This window comes from Neofelis nebulosa, chromosome 11, assembly GCF_028018385.1.
Source record: "Neofelis nebulosa isolate mNeoNeb1 chromosome 11, mNeoNeb1.pri, whole genome shotgun sequence".
Lineage (NCBI taxonomy): Eukaryota > Metazoa > Chordata > Mammalia > Carnivora > Felidae > Neofelis > Neofelis nebulosa.
Window position 1 is genome coordinate 351,036 of NC_080792.1, and position 18,044 is coordinate 369,079.

General features: G+C 55.7%; 1 protein-coding gene across 9 annotated transcripts in view; it reads left to right on the plus strand.

Moving 5' to 3' along the window:
* SLC66A2 (solute carrier family 66 member 2) overlaps window positions 1–18,044 on the plus strand; it is a 52,874-nt gene that overhangs the window by 5,577 nt on the left and 29,253 nt on the right. For 6 of the 9 annotated variants that reach the window (XM_058691738.1, XM_058691740.1, XM_058691739.1 and 3 more), the window contains 2 exons: window positions 3,214–3,347; window positions 11,207–11,260. In XM_058691738.1, the coding sequence (XP_058547721.1) occupies window positions 3,214–3,347; window positions 11,207–11,260 (188 nt within the window). Of the gene's footprint in view, window positions 1–3,213; window positions 3,348–7,975; window positions 8,580–11,206; window positions 11,261–18,044 lie in introns of those variants that run through there. The other 3 variants (XM_058691744.1, XM_058691746.1, XM_058691741.1) reach the window with 2 other exon arrangements.

The following is an 18,044-nucleotide window of genomic DNA, read 5'->3' on the forward strand; positions in this document are numbered from 1 at the left end:
GTATTTTAATTAGTTTATGAAGTTACTAATGACATTGAACCTTGTTTCATATTTATCTTGTCTCTTGTATATCTTTTGTGGAAAGTTGTGCTTTTTGAAATTTTGTGTCTCAGCCTGTCTTCACCCTAAGTACTCACCTCTGCTCCCTCTCACTTCACTTTAAATGGTCTTGTTTTTACTATAAACATTGAGTTCATCTGGATTCGATTTTTGGTGGGGTTTTTTGTTTTTTGTTTTTTTTTTTTTTTTTTAATTTTTTTTTCAATGTTTTTTATTTATTTTTGGGACAGAGAGAGACAGAGCATGAACGGGGGAGGGGCAGAGAGAGAGGGAGACACAGAATCGGAAACAGGCTCCAGGCTCTGAGCCATCAGCCCAGAGCCTGACGCGGGGCTCGAACTCACGGACCGCGAGATCGTGACCTGGCTGAAGTCGGACGCTTAACCGACTGCGCCACCCAGGCGCCCCGTTGTTTTGTTTTTTTGATGTTTGTTTACTTTTGAGAGAGAGAGAGAGAGAGCGAGCATGTGCGATGGGGGAGGGGCAGCGAGAGGGGGACAGAGGATCCCAAGCAGGCCTGTGCTGACAGCAGCAAGCCTGACGTGGGGCTTGAACTCTCAAACCATGAGATCATGACCTGAGCCCAAGTCGGACGTTTAACCCACTGAGGCACCCAGGCGCCTCTTTGGGTGTGTGGTTTAAGGAGAAGTGCAAACCTTGATTTCTTTGCCCAGCTTTTCCAGTCATTGTTTCTGTTGAGTATTTAAAACATGAAAGTGGCCTTTCTCGCATGATGAGCTTGGTGTGAGGGGCCCCAGAGCAGCTTATTTATTGTGGTTCTTCCCGGCCTGCTTGGGAAGGAAGCATCTCCAGTCTTAGTAGGCTGACATCTAGCTTCTGCTGGCCCCTTGTCTGACCTTCACCTATAGATGAGTTGACCCCTGGGGTCAGCTGGGTGACCGTGGGATCCAGTTCCTAGAAATGACTAGAAACGTCCTTAGATAGTCCCCGGTGTTATAGTCGCCCTCTACAGCAGAGATGAGGTGCAGGGGCAGTGGCTCACGGGTGCCAGGGGCCTGGAGCCCATGTGAGCCTACGGAAGCGCCCCCAGCCTGTGCCTCTGACCTAGAAAGCCCCAGGGCACTGTCACCTCTTTCTTCTCGTACCTTCTCTTCACCCAGGCCTGGCTCATCAACCCTTTCTTGCTCCAGTCACTTAGCATTTCCTTTGCAATTCCTGAGGCACCTCAGGAGAGGCCTGACGAAGCAGCCGAAGTGACGTTTCCTGGGGAGGCAGGAAGAAGCTGGTGGTCATGGAGCCGTCTGCTGTGTCCTGGCCCCTCTGCCCTTCCTGGACCCAGGTGGCCTGGGCCTGAGCCTCTGTGACCTCAGGCCTGCTCTGTCCTTTGCTCAGAGGACGTGGGCCTTGGCGCCAGGAACCAGTGCAGAATGCCGGTCCTGGAACCGGTGTCTGTGGAACCCCCGCTCCGCAGGGAGTGTCTGTCTTTTCCGGGTCGCTTGACGTCCTGTGGGAGCCTCAGCTGGTGTGGCTCCCCTCCAGGTGGCACATTCTCACCTGCTGGGCCGGCTCACCGTGGCTGTGGCCGTGGCAGATCCTCATCGGAGGTGCTGTCTGCTCTCTCCTGAGAGGCAGGTGATCCGAGCTTGGCGGTGAGGTGCTCACAGACGTGGGCTTGAAGACGCCGAGTCGGCCCTGGAGCAGGTGCGGGGGTCAGTGTCTCTACCTTGGGGACATCGCTGTTTCTTTACCTTGTAGGTAAGACTTGTTAGCATAGGCACAGCTTCCAAAGACATGCCCTGGCCGGCGGGGAGGGGCTGCCTCTGGTCTCGTCCTTTACCACGAGCCCGGCCGCTGAGTTTCTGTCCCGATTTCTCATTGATTTGGTGCAGTCCCAGGGGTGGCCCCTCAGGGAGCTCTGCCCCAGCTCTGTGTTGTGGGTGTGGTCGGCCCCCGGTGAGCCCTCTCTGCAGGGGGAGCTGGGTGTAGGCTCAGGCCCGAGGGAGTGAGAGGGCGTGGGGGGTGGGGCCCAGTGGTGGTCTCTGTGTTTTCTTGTTTTCGGGAGCAGCTGGGAAATCAGACTGCAGGCTCTCCTGACTTAGAGGTGCTGACCGCCAGCCCCAGTTTTGGGAATACCCTTCAGGCCATGTTGTAGGCAGACCTAGCGGAGTTCCTTCTCCAGAGCAGCTGGGCTAGAATTGGGGCTGGGCCTTGAAAGAGCACGGTGCTGTGCCCTGGCCTCGTCGATGGTAGTCCCGCAGGCCTGCGTGGCCCGACCAACAGGTCACGGCTCTGGTGGTTCTGGTGGCTGTGGCGGAGACCCCGAGCTGCCCCCGGAAGGGCCAGGCTGTTCTCAGCCCCTGGGGTTTGGGTTCTGCCGACAGGCCCAGTCTGTGCTAGTCACTCACTAGATTGCGGTCTCACCTCCTCGAGCTTGTGGCCGAGTTGGTGAGAAGTTCTGCCCCTGGAGGGAAAACCAGTAGGGAGGATGTGAGAGCCGGGCGGGGTTGGGGCCCGGAGAAGAGCGGGAGCCACTAGGCCTCGGCTGGGGGTCAGCGAGACCTGGGTGGGGAGGGAGATTGGGCAGAGAGGCCTGGGTCGGGGGGTCAGGGCCTCAGGTCGGGAGGGGGGTTGTGCCCTCAGCTGCCTTCTCCTCTCTGGGGTGGCGGGTGGGGGGTTCCCTGGCCCCCTTCACTGGTCTGCTCACAGCGTGGGCTGCTCTGGCCTGCTGACCCCACTCGTCTTCGTCAGGGGGCAGGGCTTCCTGTCATTCCTGGACTCCGGAATGCATCTTCCCAGGGCATCAGGTGGTCTAGGTGCCTCTGCAGGTGCCTCTGCAGGTGGGGTGTTGGGCACCTGGCTGTGCGGCGAGGGAACGGGGAGTCCCGTCCACACCCTCATCAGCGGCTCCTGGGGAGGTGAGTGTGGCTTTTGAGGAGCCGTGCACATGATTCTGAGAGGTGTCCCCGCGCCCAGCCGTCCAGGAGTGTCCCTGCTCACCCAGCTCTGTGCACCGTGGATGGAGCCTGAGGCCGAGGCAGTCGGTGCCAGAGGCTGTGACGGATGTGAGAGACCCTCTGGGGGCTGCTCAGGATGTGGCCGTGGGGGCCTTGGTCGGGACCTGGGCAGGGAGAGGCGGTGAGGCCCCTGGTGTGCGGGGGCCCTCCTGATGCCGTGGTCTCTTTACCTCCCCAGGTTTGGAAGGCATTTTGAGTCGCCGCTCCTCTGGCAAAGCATAGTCATGATCTTGACCATGTTACTGATGTTGAAACTCTGCACCGAAGTCCGCGTGACAAATGAGCTGAACGTAAAACGCCGTTTCTTTGCAGGTTGGTGATCTGCAACTTTGGGAATAAAGCACTAAATCAACAAGCAAAATCATCCTGTGCTCGTGGGTGACGTAGGGAGCCGTGTTAGTGTTACCTGAGCAGCTTTGATTTCACCAAATGCTCGGTTGTGTGTAACCGATGTCAGTGTTTTCAGCACGTTAAATGTTTACTAACTAATCTCAGTGTGTCAGCACCCTCTGTGATGATTACGAGGGGATTTTGAATTGGGACAGGATCAGGTCACAGAAAGATGCTGTCTGAGGAGGCAGTTTTATCTCTGTGTGTGGCTTGTGCATGAGACATACCCTTCGCTTGTACCATTTACCTGTGGCTGGGGTAGCGGGGATCTTCTCACACACCTTACTGAACATTCGCCCAGAGTCATGCTGCTGTGGGGCCAGGTGGGTTGTCCCCTGGAGCGTGGGCAGGACGGGTTACATGCTCGGCCCGCGCTGCCCCGTGACTGTTTGTGGCTCAGCAAAGAGAAAATTCTTCTCGTTTTTGCCTTTTCCTTTGAAAAAGCTCTTTCTCAGCTGATGTTCTGTGTTTGAACACGCAGGAGGGTTAATGCCTTACTTCTGGTTTTCTTCTAGTTACTAAATTGAAGACAGCTCTCGCTTTGATTTTGTCTGAAATAGTGTGTGCTTATCTCCACTGTTGCTCAGAGAAACGTTTTTGCTAGTTTGTTTACTTTGGGGACTCCTGTGGACTCGAGGTCTTGCCCCTGAATTTTATTCCTGACGGTGATTTTCTTTCCGTTTGAGCGGACCCTTTCCCCCTGTAGCTTCTGTCTTTAGAGACGAAGGTATGCTAATTTCAGTCTTTGTAGAAAATAGGTCAGCCTCCAGCTCTGACGGGTGGCCTGGATCGATTAGGGTCACGTCAGCTGTAGAGACCAGCACGGTGTGCTTCTGTTGTGTGTTTGTTCTTTCTCGTCTCTCCCTCTTGTGACCTGGGAAATCACACCGGAGGCGGGGCTGCTTGTATCGCTGGTCCTTCCTTGAGAGCGGGCTTGTCCGGCCCGGTCCCTTAAGAGGCGAGGGGCTGGGCCCTTTACTTGCTCTTACCTAGCAGTTTTCTCTGCTGGCACAGCTCCTGCCCGCTTCTGTCTGTGATCTGGGAACCCCACCTTTCGTGTGCGCAGGGTCTCAAGGCTGGCTGCAGAGCGCCGGTGTGGGGGGGCGTCAGTAATGGTCCTCCTGCCCCAGGGACAGAGGAGCGCCGGGAGCGGGCACGCGGTGCCCACAGTTGCTTGGTGTCCTGAGCCTCAGGGTTTGAATCATGAGCCTGGGTTTTGTGATCTTGTGTGAAATGGGGTGTAAGCTCGGATGAAGTAGGGTGCCAGATATCCTGCAGGTGTGCGAGCGTCCGGGCCCTGGACAGTCCTGGAGTTTAACATTTATGTGACCTTGCTGAAATACGGGAACGTAGGTACAGTGAGGGTGAGGCGGGGGCTGACCTTGTCAGCGGGAAGCCAGGCCTCTCCTCTCCTGTCCCGGGGGTTCATTCTGTCTTGACTTCCAGTGCTCTATGTAGATTCTTCCAAAAGCAGCATTTCTGTTCTGGTTAACTAGAATGGATTGGGTTAAGACTGTGAATCCCAGTTTCCAGGGATAGGGCTGCCATCTGAATTTTGGCAAGTAACCCTCTCTGTGATGAGCCAATTAATGGAGCCTGCTTCGTCCACAGTTGGCAACCGTGGTGCCACCTCGCGGGGCACAGGGGCTGCAGGCAAGGTGAGTGTGAGGCCTCGGAGGCAGGGGGAGGTTGGCCTGGACTGTCTGGGTGGACCCAGTGTCCGCTGGGCCCGTGGAGTGGAAGAGGAGAGCCCATCAGGGATGGACGTCAAGAGGATGTGGTTCTGGCTTCGGACGTGGGAGAAGGGCTAGGAGCCAAAAGCACAGCAGGCCTTTGAGCCTGGAACAGCCTTCATCTTCCAGCCAGCAGGGACATGGGGGCCTCAGCCTCCAGGATCCAAATTCTGCCAACAGGTTGGATGCATGGGAGGACCTGGGTTCTTGCCTGGAAACTTCAGAAGGAATATGCCCTGACTTTAGCCCAGTGAGACCCATGTCAGACTTCTGGTCTCCCAAATAGTGAGGTGATACATCTGTGTTGTCGGCCGCCGAGTTTGGGGTAACCTGTTATGGCAGCTGTGAGGTCTGCAGCGTCTGGCGGGTGTCTGTTGGTGGGCGTTGGCAGCTGGCCAAAGGGCTGGCTGGAAATCCGCAGACGTACAGGTGGGCGGGGCTGCAGAGGCTTTGACCTTGCAGCGGGGAGCAGCTGTCTGCTGGTGACGGCCAGGACTGTGGGGGCAGTTGGCTTGCCCTGCCGGTCTCCGCTTTGCCGGGGCTCTGGTGGGGTACGGAGGACCAGGCCTCCTGACCCCTGGGCTCCCTGCTGGGCCCCAGACGGCCTCAGGGGGAGAATCTACCCTAAACTCCGCATCCTGGGATCGTATCCTGGGATCCGGGATACAGTGTTTGAGAGATCTTGAGATTCATACTTAATTGTGTTTTTTTTTTTTTGATTTTTTTTAATGTTTATTTATTTTTGAGACAGAGAGAGACAGAGCATGAGTGGGGGAGGGTCAGAGAGAGAGGGAGACACAGAATCTGAAACAGGCTCCAGGCTCTGAGCTGTCAGCACAGAGCCAGACGCGGGGCTCGAACTCACAGACCGGGAGATCTTGACCTGAGCTGAAGTCGGAAGCTCAACCGACTGAGCCACCCAGGCGCCCCTACTTAATTCTTGAATGGAATTGGGGTTACATATATTTGCATCTACCATGTGTAAGGTACACAGCACACTCATCAGGAAGCTTTTAAGAAACCTGTGGGTTTATTTCGTCTCCTCTGCCAGAAGTGGGAGGGTAGGGTTTGAAAACACCAACCAGTTCGGGCTGGAGAGCTCTGAGATCGCAGGAGCGGCTGCGCCCTGTGCCTTGCTGGGGAGGCCTGCGGTCCCCGTTTCCTGGAGGCTGTCAGTGGGGCGTTGGGGAGGGTGCTGGAGGCACACCGAGCAGGCACATTCAAGTAACTTACGAAGACACGTTCAACAGCCATATTTCAGGGTTTCCATAGGACAGTCAGTCTAAAAAATAAAATAAAAGCTTAAATGTTTTACAGCTGTCTGTTATAAAGGTTTTTAATTTTGAAGGTCATCAGTTCAGCTCAGAAGTTAAGGTTAAAGAAACAACTGAAATTAAAGGAGAAAAAGCTGGTTGCTTATCAAATTAACACGTGATCTGTTATCTGATTATGAAGAGCAGTACATGGTCATTGTCGACATTTTGGGGACGAGAGGAACGTGAAGTAAAAGCAAAGAGCTTTCCACCCAGCGTCCAGAGGTGACATCGGGGGTTCCTTCCGTGCCCTCGCTCATACCCGGGGGAGGTCAGACTGGGCTGTGGGTCCGAGGGGGCCGGGCCCACAGGCTTCAGGGGGAGATCTCCAGAAGCTGCTGTGGACTCTCCGTGTGGCCGCACAGAGGGCGTGAGGTCCAAAGTGGTTTGCGTGTGCTGTATGTTTCCTTTTCGTCCCTCTTGTTTTTTCGTGGAGAACCTGGAACACACATGGAGTCGGGGAGAGCGTGTCCGAGCCCCCCCCCCCCCCCCCCCCCGCTGCAGTAATCACACCCGCCTCCAGCTGTCCCAAGACCCTGTTCACATTGCCTGCCTGCAGTTTTTGAAGCAAATTCCAGACATAGTCTGTATATAGTTCATAACGGATCTCTAATAGATACGGACTTGAAAAAGTATCCATAATACCATTTTCACCCGTAAAAAAGTAATCCCTTAATTGTCAAAGACCCAGTATTTGTGTAAGTGTGCGGCTTCCTCCTCACTTCCCGATTCAGGGCTGGTTTCTGTCCGCGGGCCGCAGTCGAGGCGGCACGCCAAGGTCAGCTGCAGGTTCTCCCTGACGTCCCTTGTTCCTCGAAACGTGTCTGCTGTGTCTGCCCTGCACGTGGTGCTTGCTGTGCCCCAGCCCTCCGTCTGTGGCCTGAGCGGTACACGCGGGGAGTGTGGGGATGCGGAATTGAGACCCCGGCCCTGCCGCCAAGCCACGCCTGCGTGTGGACCAGACTCCAGCGGCTGCACGGAGGTGGCCCCGCCTGGCTTCTGCCACACCCCGTGGTGGTGCGTCGAGGCTTCCTGTCTCCGGGACGCCCTGTGAAACATGTTTTGAGAAGCCAATTGGATCCAGAGGTCTGGTCAGATCTAGGTCTGGCTCCTTTTTGCCGGACCGTTGTTTCTTCCACAAGGGGCACATCCCGTCACCTTGACTGACTTTGGATGTGGGTGGTGGAGGGTGCCCCGTGCCTAAACCCATCAGTCGTGGGGCTGCAGAACACCGATGCCCCGTCAGCCTTCGCTCGGCTGTCAGCCACGGGGCTTCTCCGAAGAGGAACTTCCCTAGAAATGCTGTTGTAGCGGTGCAGTTATCCAGGGTGTAATTTATAAGTTAAAGGCAGGTAATTGCTTCCTTCTCTTTATCTGCCAGTTCTCAGAATTGGTCCCTCACATCCTGCAGCTGTGTTCACGTTTGTTTTTCCACGCTTCCGAGTGTGTGGATGTGAACATACTTGATGTGTTCTCCTGATTGCCATTGTTGTGTCCCTTCAAGGCCCCGTGGACCCACCCGTCTGCCAGCGGGAGCCTCTCCGGTCAGCTCTTGACTTTTCGGCAGAGACGAGTGGTCCCTCGGAGCCATGTCCCTGGTGTGACAGGGTGCTCTGGGCGTGTCATCTTCTGTTCCTGCCCCAGACCTGGAGTTGGCCGTTTCTCCCAGGAGCGCTTGTGGCACTGGGCTGTGGCATGTGGAGACCACGGTCTGGCCCCTGGGACAGCTGTGGATTGGGGGTGAGTTTTGGCTTTTTCAGTGGGTGGAGCTGGGAGATTCGTGGCAGACGAAATAGTTCAGGTGTGCGTGCTGACGCGTCCTGTGACCCTTCACCGAGCTCTTTGGTTGTGGCTCTGATCTTCCACGGGCCCAGAATGAAAGAGCCACTTGCTTTGTCCCTGCTTGCAGGGGTCTCGGTGAGGAGGCTCCTGGAACGCTGTTTTGTCGGGGGTCCCGGGATGACATGTTCTTAACGCCAGATGACGTGGCTTATCGGCTCTGGGAACGGTACCACCAGCGGCACACGGGCTCACTTGTTCCTTCTTCAAGAGAGAGAAATTGTCTGCGACTCAGTCACATTCACTCGACGTTTGCCCCAAGTCTCAACAGTCCGCTTCCAGAATGGAGTTGGCTGGGGAGGCGGGTGGGGGCATGGGGGCTGCTGCTCACGGAGACGGGGCTCTGTTGTGGGGGACGGAAGTGTTCTAAGACTGCGGTGGTGGTCGTACAGGTCCGAACATGCTAAAAACCACTTGATTGTACACGTTCAACGAGTGAATCCTTCATGATATGTGGTTATGTCTGCATTAAACTAAAAACTTGGGCGGGGAGGGTCACATTCCATTCCGACAATGAAAGCTGAGGACTCCCACTCCCACTCAGTACAATGTTTGTCTGTAAACCATTCTGTATTTTCGAGGGCTTATTGATGTCCTTGGACGTGAGGCTACAAATCCTGACCTGCCCTGTCCACAGCCACGACCCTGATGTAGGTCTTGTCTCTCCTTGCCTGGACCTCCGCCTGGTCCCCTGGTCTCTAGGGCATCGTGTGAGCCACCTGTGGCCATCGCCCCCCCCAACCCTCGCGCACTGCAGCGGCTCTCACGCTGTGACAAAGCCCAGAAGCCCCTGGGAGCAGTCGATGGTCTGGCCTCTGGTCAGCTCACCGGCCCTCCCTCCTGCTGTCCTGTGGCATCCAGGACGACCACTTCTCCTGTCTGAGCTCGTCCCAGACTTCTGTCCCGTCAGGTTCTGTTCCAGTCTCTGTGGCTGCTCCACAAGTAACCCCAGGCTTGGTGATTTGCAAGGACACAGTGATGCTCACGAGTCTGGCTGGACAGCAACAGTATGGCTGGCCATTTGCCGGGGCCCTGCCTCCCTTCCTCTTTCGGTGTCTTTCACCCTCTAGGTCCCTCCCTTTCTCTCAGTTGCTCCCGTGTTGGGGGGTCTGCTGGGAGATCTTCACGTGGCCTTCTCGTGTGGCCTAAGCTTCCTAGCTTCCTCGTGGCATGGCAACCAGGTCGCAAGGGGAGCTTGAGAGGGAACCAGGTGGAAGCCGTGTCTGTGCTCTGGTCTTGGGGAGCATGCGTCGCTTCTGCACAATGGAGTGGTCACAGGCCCCCCGTAATCAAGGGGCGAGGACATGCACGCCGCCTCCGATGGGAACGATGTGGACATGTTGCTGAGGCTGTTTCTGGGCCTCGGTGCCTGGAGTGGGTGTTCACAGATGCCTGAAAGTATGTGATTGTGGACGATGCCCCCTGGTCTCTCAGCCTCGGGACTGGCCCTCCTCCCGTCTGTCCTGCGCAAAGATGATTCTCTAAGGTGTAGGCCTGATCTCACTACTTTCTAGCCGAGAAGCCTTAGGTGGCTTGACTCTGTCCTCCGGAAAGTCTGACACAGGGCAGACTTCCCACCCTGACCCACACCCCCTACCAGCTGCTGCCTTTCCTTCCCCCATCATTGTGACCCGAGAGGCCCCCGGCCACACTCTCCCGCTCCGGGCCTCCACCCTGGCCTTGCCCTGCTGCCTGGCATGTTTCCAGCTTGTGTGCCGGGCACGATCAGGCCCGAGGCGAGAGGGGAGACGGCATGGGTGTGTCTGAACTGCACCGGAGCCACGGTGAGCAGTCCCTCCCGCGTCCCCTTCCTTCCCTCCCCTTCCACTTTGGGACCCTGATCTTTAGAGGAAGTGTCGGTGAGCAGTAAACTTGGCCTCAATGAAGAAACAGATGCAGGAAGCTGAGGAAGTCCGGCTGAGTCTGGCTATTCAGAGCCCAGCGGTTCCCGGAGGTGGTGCTGCTGGGTCAAGAAACCCTCAGGTGGGAGGGGCAGCGACTCCTGGTCCGCAGGGTCTGTGGGCATGTGCCGTCCCCAAGCCCACATAGCCAGTCTGGCATTTTCTTTTAGCCATTTACTTGCAAAATGTCCATTTGTAGGCGGAGCCTGCCTCGCCTGGGGTGGATGACACACACCTGCCCCCCGTTCTGTGGCCAGGTCCAGTGCCTGCCTGAGTCTCACTCTTCCCACCGTGGAGGGACTCTGGCCGAGTCTTCAAGGGCCGCGGGCTGCGTCCTGGGCAGTGCGGAGCGGGGAGGACTCGGGTGGGGCTGGGCTCCCTCCCAACGGAGGCCTCGCGTGCTTGTCTTGGGTGCTGCAGCGGGGCTCAGGGAGCGGTCAGGGTACCGCGGTACCCCCGATGTAACGGGCCGTCGCCTATTAGCCGCACGCTTGGCCAGTTCGCATGCTGCACTAGCTCCCTGTTCCCAGAGGGCATTTTGTTGAGTGTCCTCTGAAAACGGCTTTATCAGGCAGCCTTCTGAAGAGCTTTGACCTGGGACAGCTGTCTTGCAGTCAGAGCTTGTGTGTGGACGAGCTTTTAGGGGACATGGGGGTACCGCCTGCTGTCTCTGTCAGCAGAGCAGGCAAGCCATGGGCTTTATGCCATCTCTGACCTTAGAAATTCAGTGAAAATGTGGTGACTTTTCGTTTTGGCCCGAGATTTCCTCCTCCTTCCCCAGGGACTTACATTGGAAGAGGGTAGGTTTGGAGGAAAATCATTCAGAAAGTAAACTTCCTCAAACTCAGACACCAAGATCTTGTCCTTCTTTTCCGGTGTTTCTTAAAAAAGGAAATGCAAAATGGACTGGGAGACACAGCCGCTTGCCCGTGTTAAAATCGGTCTGTTTTTCTTTTCTCTTCCTCCTTTCTGTTTTTCTCTCTTTTTAAATGTAGCTGCGGATACCCAGGATGAAGCAATCAAGCCCCCGCCCCGGCGGTCATATCTGGGTACGTACCACACCGCACGAGGCTGCCCGCCCGCTGGAGCCCCTGCTTCGTTCATTCTGTGCGGCTCTGTCCCCGCTCAGCCCCCACGGCCATGCTTGCCCCGCGCGTGCGCCTCATGGTACCAGTGCGCCCACGTCCCCAGCAAACTAACCAACACATAGCCTGCTACTGTTAAGCATGAACCAGTTCGTAGAAACCTGCCCATTGTGTGAGTGTGAGAGAAAGAGGGAGGAAGGGTAGGAGAGAGGCGGGGACAAGGAGGTGCTCGGAGTTCAGGTTTCCGAACGCTTTTAAGTCTTCTTTTTGCTGCCGTGGCGAACGGAATTGTTTTCTTGATTTTATTTCGCATTGCATGTGGCTATCTCCTAGAAATAAAATAGATTTTCATACGTCGATCTCGTTTCCTGCAGCTTCGTGCGTCTCGTTTATTGGTGCTGTTAGCTTTTTAGTGGATTCTTTAGGACTTCTGTATGTAAGATTGCATCATCCGCAAATAGAGATACGCTTACTTGTTCCTTCCCAGTCTGGATACTTTTTCTTTTTCTTGCCTAATTACCCTAGAGTCCGAAATGGCTTCAACGGTGAGCCTGGCCGAGCTGGTCTTGCTCCCGAGTTGAGTGAGACGGCATCCCTTCGCCACTACGTGTGATGTCAGCCGTGGGTTCTCACAGATGCCTCAGATTAGCGGAAGCAAGAACCTTTCTGTTCTGAGTTTGTTGTTTGTTTGTTGTAGTCCTGAAACAACGTTGAAGTTTGTCTACTGCTTTTCTGTGTCTGTTGAGATGGTCATGTGTTTTTTGTCCTTTATTCTACATTGACTGATTTTTGTGTGTTGAACCAACATTGCATTCTTGGTATACGTCCCACCTGACCATGATGTGTAACCCTTTTTATAAGATGCTGGATTCTGTTTGCTAGTATTGTGTTAAAGATTTTTGTGTCCGTGTTCACAAGAGATATTGGTGTGCGTGTGTGTGTGTGTGTGTGTGTGTGTGTGTGTGTGATGACTGTGGTTTTAATATCAGGACAGTACTGGCCTCGTAAGGCAGGTTGGGGATGGGAAGTGTTCCCTCCTCTTCCATTTTCAGTTGTGAAAAATTGGTATCAATTCTTTATTAATTAAAATTTTTTGAGGTGTAATCGATATATGACATCACTTTCAGGTGTATGTTATTGGACGTTCGTATGTACTGTATATGTGGTGAAGTACATTGTGAAATGCATGTGTTGTACATAGTCTAGTTGACGTCAGTCATCTGACATGGTTACAAGATATTTTCTTCTTAGGATGAGGACTTTTAAGATCTACTCTCACTAAGCCACTTTCAAATGTGCAACACAGTATTGTTTTTTTTAATGTTTATTTATTTTTGAGACAGAGAGAGACAGAGCATGAACGGGGGAGGGTCAGAGAGAGGGAGACACAGAATCTGAAACAGGATCCAGGCTCTGAGCTGTCAGCACAGAGCCCGACGTGGGGCTCGAACTCACGGACCGCGAGATCACGACCTGAACCGAAGTCGGATGCTTAACCGACTGAGCCACCCAGGCGCCCCCACAGTATTGTTAACTGTAGGCACCATCCTGTAAATTACATCCCCATGGCGTACTTATTTTGTAACTGGAAGCTTGTACCTTTTGACCACCTTCGCCCATTTTACCCATCCTGAATCCCCCACCTCTGGCAACCACCAATCTGTTCTCTGCGTCCACGGGCTTATTGTGGCTTTGTTTTTTTTTTTGTTGTTGTTGTTGTTAGATTTCCACATATAAATAAGCTCATATGGTATTTTTGTCTTTTTCTGTCTGACTTATTTCACTGACAATGCCCTCAAGGTCCATCCTTGTTGCCAATGGCAGAACGTCCTTCTTTTTTCTGGCCGAACAGTATTCCACTGTACATATTTACATCACATCTTCTTAACCGACTGAGCCACCCAGGCGCCCCCACACCACATCTTCTTTATCCATTCACCTGTTGGTAGACACTTGGGCTGCACCCACATCTAGGCTACTGTAAATAATGCTGCTGTAAACACAGGGGTGCACACATCATTTTGAATTATTGTTCTTGTTTTCTTTGGATAAATACCTAGTAGTGGAATTGCTGGGTCATGTGGAGTTCTAGTTTTAATTTTTTTAAGTTTATTTATTTATTTGGTGGGGGGGGGGGCGTGCAGAGAGACAGAGAGAGACAGAGAGAGAGAGAGAGAGAGAGAGAGAGAGAATCCCAAGAAGGTTCCTCACTGTCAGCACAGAGCCCGACATGGGGCTGAATCCCATGAACTGTGAGATCATGACCTGAGCTGAAATCAAGAGTTGGACGCTCAACTGACCTAGCCACCCAGGCACCCCTGCCCTCCTTTATCCTTTATGATTGGTTTCCTTTAGTTCTTTAAACATATTCATAATAACCGTTTTGAAGTCATTTCTGCTAAGTCTGGTAGCTGTTCCCTTTCAAAAGCAATTTTGTTTTTTATTTTATTTTTCTTTTTCTTCTGTGTGCGGGCCACTTTCCATTTCTTTGCATTTCTCAATATTTTGCTGAAAACTGTATTGCAAAATACTGGAGCAACTCTAGTCACTGATCCCTGACCCTGGCTGCGGGGAGGCTTGTTTGCTTATTTGTTTAGTGACCTGGCTGGATGAGCGCTGTCTCTGCACCTCTCCTCCCCCAGGTGAGGCTGTGGTTGGTTGAGGTACTTGGTCCCCTCCAAGCCCCTGGGTGATCTGCCTCCACTGCTGTCACACTCACCTGTTAGCCTCCTCTAATGGCTAGCTGATTGCTCTGTTGGTTTTGATAACACGCCGGGGCGTGCACAGGTCTGGTCCAGTTGAGGCCAGGCAGGGGGCCAGGGGGTGTCTTGAGGGCAGTCTTCGAGAACTGCTGTGTCCCCAGGACGACTCTCCTTGGCTGTTTGTGTCTGGTAAACGTCGACCGGGTCTCTGTTTCCCTTGTTGCCATAGTGGAGCTTCCAGCTTCCTGTAATTGCTCAGGTACCAGATTCCTCACTGTTCTGTCAGCACCCCTAGGCTTGAACTTGTTCATACTGTGTTCTAAGCAGAGGTTGTCCCTTTCGGGAGAGCTGCAGAACTGGCTGTTCTCACACCCCCCACTTCCGGGACAGAACCTCTGAACCCCTGCTCTGGCACCCGTGCTGGGGCGGCGTGCTGCTCCTCCCACCGTGGGACCCGTAAACCCCGTGAGCTGGGTCAGGACGGTGCTCTCTGCTGGCTGTGCCCGGTGTGGAGTGTCTGTCCCGGTGGGCAGGGAGCCCTGACTTGTCTGCCCTTCTTGCCAGGAGGAGAGCGGGAGCCCAGCCAGAGGTGAGAAGTGTCTGTGCCCGCACTGGGAGCTCTGGCCGCCCCACCCGGGGCGGAGCTTTTGTCACGCGGGGTCATGTCTCAAACCCTCTTTTCTTAAGTAGATGTTTCTTCGTTGCTGTACGGCCATAGGACACTTTCCAGAGATTGTCAACGGTGGTGTTTTAGAGTTCACAGCGGTTCTCTTATTCTGCCGGGGAGAACGTCTGCAGAGACCCTCACGTCGCCACTCTGTCCCATTCACTGGGTTACCCTACTGGAGCCCTGGCAGCCGGGGTTACACGGGATGTTTCGGGCCAGGAGAGCACGGTCTGTTTTTATTTGGAGCTTCCCTGAAGGCTGGACTCGGGGCCTGGCCGCTTCTTGGTTGGTTTTGTGTTCATGTGAATAGGACATGTCCTCCGTTAAGTTTTTAGAGGTAGCCTTCAAACTGCAGTTGTAAGTGAGGGTGCTGTTTTGACTTGGGGTAAAACTACGTCCCCGTCCCTCTGTGTCAAGGCCTCCCTTGCTCTTTCTGCCGAGTCCAGGGTGCTTGTGTGGAGAGTCACTGCTCAAGCACTTGTCTGCGGGGCTGTTGGCCGGGGTGACCGGCCTCCTGCTGGACTGTTGGTGCAGGGCACGGGGCCTCAGCCTGTGGCCTCTTGTCCAGTGTAGGATGCCCACTAACCAGAAATTAGCAGCAAAAGAAAGAGCCAGAAATGCAGTAGGATAAAAGGAAGAGGCTGCTGCAGTTGAGGGATGCCAGAAAGGCCAGCCCGTCACAGAACCCAAGACGGGCTCACCTCTGCTGGGGGGTTAGCCACGAGGACGTGATGGGCTTACTCTCTGAGAGCGTTTTTCAGTGAGGGCCAGTGCTCCGGCTCACTGCTCAGTCGTGCTCAGCTCCCTCGGGTGGGTTGGGGCATCTGGATCCCTGGATCTGTGTCTCACAGCAGCGGCCCGCTGGTCCCCTGGCCCGCCTGGTGGGGGTGGGTGTGGGCGGATGGGGCAAAGGTGGCTCAGTACAGTGAACTCCGGCTCTGAAGGCTGACGAGGGCGTTTGCAGTCCTACAGCCAGATGGCGCTGTTGTCTTTGCTAACCCTGTTTCCCTGTCCAGGCAGAGTGGTTGCAAGCCACCTCCTCCCCTGCCCTGTGGCTTCCCTCCCGCACAGCAGGAGCCCCACAGGCCCCTGTCCTGAGCTTTCTCTGGTGGCCCCACAGGCGCCACATGCCCCCCCTCCCCCCCAGAGCGTGGCGTCCCCCTATTCCTTGTTGGAGTGTGAGCTCGGGACGTGGGGTCGTAGGTCAGGGCTGTGTCCCTGTGTCCCTGGATTGAGCGGGCACTCGGCAGGGTCACAGAGACAAGCACAGGTGCTTGGGCAGGGGCGGGGGACGGGGAGCTTCCAGGAGAACAGTGTGGTGAGAGCTGAGTGTCACTTTGACCCGGGGTGGTTTTGTTTTCACGGAGAGTTGATTTTTAAATATTTAAAAATTTTTCGAGAGACCATAGAGTTAAGGTGGGAATCCGGTAGTGTTTTTTCGAGCTGTTGGAGAACAAGTTGCTGAGTCGGTGTTTGGTGACACCCACGTCCTCCAGTGTTCCCTCTGGAAGGCAGGACCTGTGCCTCCACGGCCACAGCGCGGCCTGGTCCCACGAGCCTGGTGCCTGCGGTCTCACCACGCCAGAGCTGCCCTCGCCTTTGGCCGTCCACTCCCAGGGCTCAGTTCCGGACCTTTGTCCTGGGGGTCCTGGGGCAGCTTGGCTGAAGGTCCCCCGTGCTTCCAGTGCTGGGGGCCACACGGCGCTGTTCCACCGGCCCCCACGCCTCTGCGGGTGGTTTGTACCTGTTGGGGACACTTTGAAAGGATGTAAAGAGCCCATTCCCCCTCAGTCTTTCATCCTGTTCCCGTGTGTGATGGCCACGACAGGGACGCATGGCCTTGTGCCTCATTCACTGACCAAACCCTGTGTCTGGTTGGCCTGCTGCTGGGTCCCCACGTCCCGTCACCTCAGGGTGCCGCGGGTATGTCCGGTGATCTGGACTCTGCCAGTGGGGAGCCGGCTGGGAGGCGGCGCTGAGGGAGCCGGACCTGAGTGCAGGGAGAGGCCTGGGCTGGCCCCCCGAGCCCCACCAATTTCTGTTCTCTTCCTCAGAAACTGCTGATGGGCAGGTCCCCTGCTGGGCTCGGTGGTGGTGGGGGGGGTTGGTGAGCTTTTAATCTCAGGAAGCAGCACAGCACGACTGCCATTGGATGGAGCTATGAGGGGTGAAGGCCACCTGCCGCCTGGGAAGTGGCCCCTGGCCGCGAGGGGATTTTGTTTGGTAGACTTTGTTTTTAAAGGTAGCTGATTTTCAGTGCTCAGTAGGTGCCAGACGCTGTTTTAAGTCTTTTACCGGAAATCGGTCATTTAATTTTCATGCTGGCCTATGCACAGTGTGCTGTGATTCCCCCATTTTACAGGCACAGAGAGGTTGGATCACTAGCCAGGAAGGCACACAGCAGTCAGAGGCCGGCTGGGGCCCCAGAGCCATGTTCACAGCAGGACCACGTGTCCCCCCATCTTCGCTGGCAGCCTTGTGTGTGTTTGCTCCTGGATCACCCTGGGGCCCTGCACTCTCCGATGGGTGGGCTCTCACCACAGGTGCCGCCCCCCCCCCCCCCCCCCGGTCTGCATGTTACTTCTGCCCTCGGTGGTTCTCCTGCCGGCTGTGCCCCCTTCCCGCTCCCGCGGGGACCCCAGCCTGTGCCGCACACACCGGGGCAGAAGCCGTTCAGTGTGGAGCCACAGCCTGTCTGCGGGATGGGGGCGGGGGGTTGTGTGCCCAGGCGCGGGGGACACCAATGGACCAGGCAGTGTGAGGGCCCACAGAGTGACCGCGACAATGGGGCGCTCGGCTCTGTTCCTGGCGCCCACCGCGTGCAGCGTGTTGTCTCTGTGGCTGCTGTACGAGGCCCTCTGGGAACCTGCCTTCCCCCCCCTTGGGCAATGGCCCTGCTCGCTCTGTAGCCGCCTGCCACGCGGGATCAGGGCATCCTGTCCTGTAGGACAGAGCTAGCAGCCCCGGCCCGCCCAGCAGCTCAGCCCTGGCTGGCCCGCTTTGCTTTGTCACCGTGTGTGTCGCGGACCCTGGGAGCGCCCCTGTCCCCTGGAGGGCAGCCCTCCTTTCACAGCCTCCCCTTGGTTTGTGGGCATCTGGGGGCAGGGGCCGGGGGGGCCGGGAGCTGGGGTCCGGGACCAGCCACGGTGGCCAGAGCCCCCAGCACTGCTCATGCCGCTCGGGGCACATGGGGGTCTTTTGAACGTGGCTCGTGTGGAGAGCCCGTGGCTGTGTGGTTCACACGACTTTCTCCAGCAGCTTCTGGTTGTGGTTGTGGCTGTGGCCTCTGGTGCTGGGCCTCCCTCCACCTGCGGCGCCCAAGCCTGAACCCTGGGCCCCCGTGATCTCTTGCAGTGTTTTTCCAGCAGGAAGGACTTTG